Source organism: Centropristis striata, chromosome 15, assembly GCF_030273125.1.
Source record: "Centropristis striata isolate RG_2023a ecotype Rhode Island chromosome 15, C.striata_1.0, whole genome shotgun sequence".
Classification (NCBI taxonomy): domain Eukaryota; kingdom Metazoa; phylum Chordata; class Actinopteri; order Perciformes; family Serranidae; genus Centropristis; species Centropristis striata.
Window position 1 is genome coordinate 30,908,889 of NC_081531.1, and position 5,653 is coordinate 30,914,541.

General features: G+C 37.0%; 1 protein-coding gene across 1 annotated transcript; it reads left to right on the forward strand.

Moving 5' to 3' along the window:
- Window positions 1-76: 76 nt before the first annotated feature.
- Window positions 77-5,653, forward strand: angptl5 (angiopoietin-like 5). Its single transcript, XM_059352186.1, has 8 exons — window positions 77-170; window positions 2,391-2,562; window positions 2,661-2,764; window positions 2,856-2,949; window positions 3,914-4,017; window positions 4,085-4,205; window positions 4,319-4,504; window positions 5,334-5,653. Exons 1-8 carry the CDS (start codon window positions 114-116, stop codon window positions 5,651-5,653), a joined length of 1,158 nt encoding a protein of 385 aa, XP_059208169.1. The 5' UTR covers window positions 77-113.

Consider the following 5,653-nt stretch of genomic DNA (forward strand, 5'->3'; position numbering starts at 1 on the left):
TTGGTGGAAGGATGGACATGTGAGGGGAAAGAGCAGACTCTGTGGAAAAATAAAGCATAAATGAAGGAGTGGCTACTGGTGACGGAGAGATCAGGAAATAATCACAGTCAGGCATGATGTGGAAAACAACTGTCCTCCTGCTTCTTGTGCCTCATCTGCTTTCCTCCACAGTATGTATGAAATGCATGCCTTAAATATTCTCAATTTTAGCCAGGCCTCAGGAATTATTAGAGTATTATTTTTTGGCAGATGATTCTAAATTGCTGCAAGAAATGCTGATGCAATCAAGGAGATCTTAGGTATCATGGAGGTCAGTTTGTTTCATTTCTGTTATTACTAATTTTAACATTAAAACAGGAATGCAAACAGGGTTAGAAGAACTATTCAATGTAAAATTACATTAGTATTTAAAGTTCTGCACTCAAAGTCTTACCTGAATAAAAGCAAACAATTATTATCTGCAAAATGTTTTTAAAGAAACCAAATTAAGAATGCTTGTTATGCCAAATAGTCCCTAACTATACTATCACACTTTACACATGAAGTAAGTTTCATTTTGAGGCATTTGTACTTGAATAATTTCATTTTATGCAGGTTTTTAGAGGGAAATATTATACTTTTTTACTTTACTACATTTATTTGATAACTTTACTTTGTAGATAAAGATTTGAAAAAACCTATGATGAGTAAATTAAGTGTGGTGCATTGCTATACAGAAAATTAGATCACCCAATAGAAAGAAAATAATAGCCAGCTACATCTTACTGCATCAATAATAACATTTTGGCATTTGCCATTTGGCAGCATAGAGAGTAGTTACTTTTATACTATATGATTATGATTATTCTAAGATACGTGTACTTCAGAAAGCTTTTGAATGCAAGAATTTTACTTGTAATTAATATTTTTTTAAGTTGTGATATTAATACTTTTACCTTAGTAAAATATCTTCAAAATACTTAGTCTTATAAAGACATTAATGTAAATAATGAAGTCCTTAACCCTGTTCTCTCTGTTTGTATCTTGAAACAATAGTTGATGCAGTAATATTATGAAAATGTTGATTTTAGAAAATTCCTGAAACAAGTTGTTTTGCATTGAATATATGAGGCCACAAGGTTTTTTTATTTTATTTATTTTTACTTTTCCCAGATGAATATAAAACCCTTTTGACATTATTCCAAACTAAAATGACTTGATGAGATTGAGATGTAGTATTTTGGTAAAATTTTCATCAGCGTATGACAAGAAATATTCTGCAAAATACACAAAATAATCAGTCACTGCAGATAAATATAGACTAATGGACTAATATGTCCAATATTTCCCTCTGAAATGTATTGGAGTAGATGTGTAAAGTAGCATCAATAAATGTAAATAAAATTACTTTAAAACATTACATTCATAGAGTAAAAACACTTTGCTACTTTCCACTGCTGGTTACAAATGTTTTTTTGCAGGATTTAAAGACAGGATATTACACTTTCACTGTAGCCAACCAGGATTTCTGATCTTAAACTTTGTTGATCCCCAGATGAGATTTAATATTTTCATGTATCCACCGGTGGCAGAGAGATCAGAATCACATACAGAAGCTGCTCAGAGGACAATGTGTCCTTTTCTAAGAAGACATATCAGGCAGCCGATTTGGTCGTTATCAGACTATTGAATAGTTGGTTATCAACCCATATGATGGCCGAGTATAGGGGCCTACTCTACCTACTAGTAGGTACAGCAGGTTGTTATTAGCTCATTCAATGGGCTGCTGTATTATGTTGTATTGTTGGTGGCGCCCTCTAGTGGCTGTAGAAGGGTTTGAAAGCAAAAAGGAGAAGTAAGTGGAGGTATGAAGCACTACTGGGCGGGAAGGATGGGTGTCCTGTCCCATGTGAAACCAAAAGTTAACAATGTAATTACCACTTAACATTAGCATGTCATGTTTTAATGTAACCAAAGTACCTCCTTTTGGCATTTATTTGACTTTTTAAACTATCTTTTATAACCGCTAACCAGGAATGTTTTAGCCCTAACCTTAGAGAAGTAGTTTTGTTGCCTAAACTGAATGAAACTTCAGCCATTCTCTGTGTCTTAACCAAACAGAATTAAAAGTGAAATGTAACGAAACAGCAAGTGGCAATTGAATTGGCTGATAACCACCTATTGTACCTTGGCAAATATCTAGGTACTTAATCTAGGTAGATTCAGTTGATAATCTTATGTGCAATATTACCTGTTTAGTTCTCCAAGTGCCATTACTTTTAATGTGCAATTATTTTTGTTAATTCTGCTATATTTTTGTTATTTATATTTTTCATTCACCTATCTTATTTATCTGATTTCCTGAGAGATTAATAAAGTTCTATCTTCTCTTCTCTTCTCTTTATCGCCAGGACACAGGAAACAGCACTAATTTTAACCAATCAGAAATACTTAATGAGGACTTATCTGATGCTCCTGTGAAAGGCCAGAAACTTTCTGGAGGGGTCAAAGGTCGTGACACATGCTCCATCCCGTGTGACATCACTGTCAAGCTGCTGCGAGATGAGAAACACTCAATCTGTGGTGACATGTCTTTCTCTTTACAAATGAAATAGTTATATATATCATCATCATCTTCTGTTGTTAAGAGTGTGTGTGTGTGTGTGTGTGTGTGTTTGTAGGGCAGTTACAGCAGTCTCTGTTGGCGTTCGGGCGCAGCACTCGGAAGCTGATGAGGGATGTGATGGAGGAGCAGCAGAGAGCCCTGGACATCCTCAGCAGTCAGGTAAAGCTGAATCTTCTTTTTGCTCTATTAGTAGCAGAGTTTCTAAGCGTCTGATTGGCTGGCTGCATGTACAGTGATGTCACATGTCCAGGTTACAGAGCTGATGACCAAGGTGCAGACGCTCAGCTCCGAGGTGCAGAGAAGCAACACGGAGATGTACTCCATCAAACCTGTGCAGTCCCACGGTAGCACACATGCAAAGACACACAATTAGTACACACAAATTACACTAATTTTACACACGGTTTATAAAGAGGGACTCATTTAAGAATAAATTCAAATGCATGAGCGGCAACCTCACCAGAGTTTAACACACCTCTTTCTTCTTCCAAAATAGAAGACTGAGCTTATTTTCAGTGAGAAGTCTGTAAAATAAGAGGTGCAGGTGAGCTTCCTGCACTCTCCTCACTGTTTCCAATATTCCAAGGGTGATTAATACTGGGTCAGACTCTATGTCCACCCTCAATATGTTCAAAAATAACCAACCACAAGTTCTGCAAATTGGGAAATATTGAATTGTGCCATATTTATCACACTGAGGTTACATTTCAGGAAATAGTCTGTATAATATTGCCTTTTAATAGTTAAATCTAATCCTAGATTGTATTAAACAGTGTCATGCATTACTCGAACATGTATTTCAGGCTCTTCTCACAGATATAACCTCTGATAATGTTTCCTCAATACAGCGTCCCATACTGCCTTAATAGTGTTAATCATGGCTATAATTTACATTATACTCCACATGTGCAATCGTACATCCATATATCCTATATATATATATATATCCTATATGTATACCTACCTACACATAAACACAGAAGAAAAAAATGATAAATGAATATCAAATAGGAAAAAGACATACATTTCAGGGCTGTATACTGTAAATATTAATTAATTGAAATTCTCATATGTATTCCATTTATTCCATAGCTCTAAATATTCTTGTTTTTCTTTTCATTTCTTAAATACGATTTGCTTTTGGCTAAATGAAGGTGTGTATGTATGTGTATGTTATGTGGTCCTAATGATCTTGATGTGTAACATCATGCTTTTAAACTCTTGTCTCTGGCAAGTCTCCAAACTTTATGGAAATGCAATATGTTAAACGTGTTACAGAACAAAAGAAAGTGTGTTCGCTTTAATTAGGACGAGACTGCAGCGACATCAAGGACAATCTTTTGTCAGTCGTCCCCAAGATCCCCAGTGGGATTTACATCGTCCACCCAGAGAATACAGACTCTTCATTTGAGGTAAATGTACACTAATACTCCATTATGGACCACCATTCAAATGTCAGTAACACAACATGTCCTGCAGGTTTTCTGTGAGATGGACTACATGGGAGGCGGATGGACGGTGATGCAGCGGAGGACTGATGGATTAATTGACTTTAAACGACCCTGGGCTGATTATGTTGATGGCTTTGGAAATCTTGCAGGTTTTAGGAAATTATTACTATTATTATTACAATACACAATGTCGAATGTGCATTTTTATGTAGCTATATTTATGTGTGTGTGTGTGTGTGTGTGTGTGTGTGTGTGTGTGTAGGCGAACACTGGTTGGGTATGAAGAAGGTTTTTCACATAGTAAACCAGAAAGACACTCGATTCCAACTTCACATTGCTCTGGTGTCCCAGGATGATGTCACCTCTTATGCATCATATGATGACTTCAGCCTGGACAGTGAAACCCAGTTCTTCAGTATTCACTTGGGCCGATATGCAGGCAGCGCAGGTAAGGCTTAATAATGTAAGACTAACTAAATGTAAGTGACAACTTCTGAACTCCAAGTTATTTCAGGGTCTTTGGTTTGCCCTTTCTACATTTTCCTTATTTCAAAATATGAAATATATATAAAATAAGTCCTGCTACTTCTATAGAATCAGCACAATAATGGCTAGAAGTGGGAACAACTCAAAATGTCTATTGTTATAGTGACAGTTATAATGACATTAATCATAAAGAAAGAAAGAAATGCAAGTTGAATTTCTCTGATATATATATATATATCACACTTTTCCAATTTGGGTGTCCGCATGCTATACATATTTCACTATTTGCATTTTTACGACCCTAAACTTGGAACCTCTCCTGGCCTCTCCTCTCTGAACTGTGTAAACAGCCTACAGTTCTGTATGGTTTTCAGTGAATATTTGTTACCTGACCGTTGATCGCTGATCACTTCACAGTGTCACTGAGGAGCGCAAAATTACATTTTTAAACAGGATCTAGTTATTCCAAACGATTTATTTTTGGCAATGTTTTAAATGACACATGTAGAATAAAAGTGATTTTGACAGAGATCACACAATTTTAAGCTTCGTTTTGGTTACTTTTTCCCAACAGAAACTTTCATAACCTATGATCCGTTCAAGGACTGTCAAAAACTGTTATTTGGAACGATAGTGCAAGTTTTTACAGTTTCTTTCTATGATAAATTGTGTATTCTTGGCAATCTCTTAAAGAAAACATAGCCTGCGGTTCAGGGGGTTATGTGCAGACTCAAAATAATGTTTAAATGCACTGTTCATATACTCACCATCCTGTGTATGTTTCTGTACAGGTGATGCATTTCGCGGCTACGACCAGGACCAGAACCAGGACACCGCTCCGTTCAGCGCCTCTGACGTGGACAACGACGGCTGTAATCCTTCCTGCTCCATCAATAACCGCACAGTGGAGAGCTGCAGCGCCCAGCAGAACCAGACAGGATGGTGGTTCAACCAGTGCGGCCTGGCAAACCTCAACGGATCCCCCGAAGATGCAGAGCAGAACCCGGGGCAGAGGACGCACATCCTGTGGGACACCTGGAGACAGAACGGAGTCCCTCATGACATCAAATATGTCACGATGAAGGTCAGGAGGATCGCTACGAATAATTAA

What these genes read in the sequence shown, in the direction of transcription:
- angptl5 (XM_059352186.1), top strand. Translation starts at nt 114, where the DNA reads ATGATGTGGAAAACAACTGTCCTCCTGCTTCTTGTGCCTCATCTGCTT. An exon ending in ATACAGACTCTTCATTTGAG is followed by an intron (nt 4,018 to 4,084) that starts GTAAATGTACAC and finishes CATGTCCTGCAG; the next exon opens with GTTTTCTGTGAGATGGACTA. An exon ending in TGGCTTTGGAAATCTTGCAG is followed by an intron (nt 4,206 to 4,318) that starts GTTTTAGGAAAT and finishes GTGTGTGTGTAG; the next exon opens with GCGAACACTGGTTGGGTATG.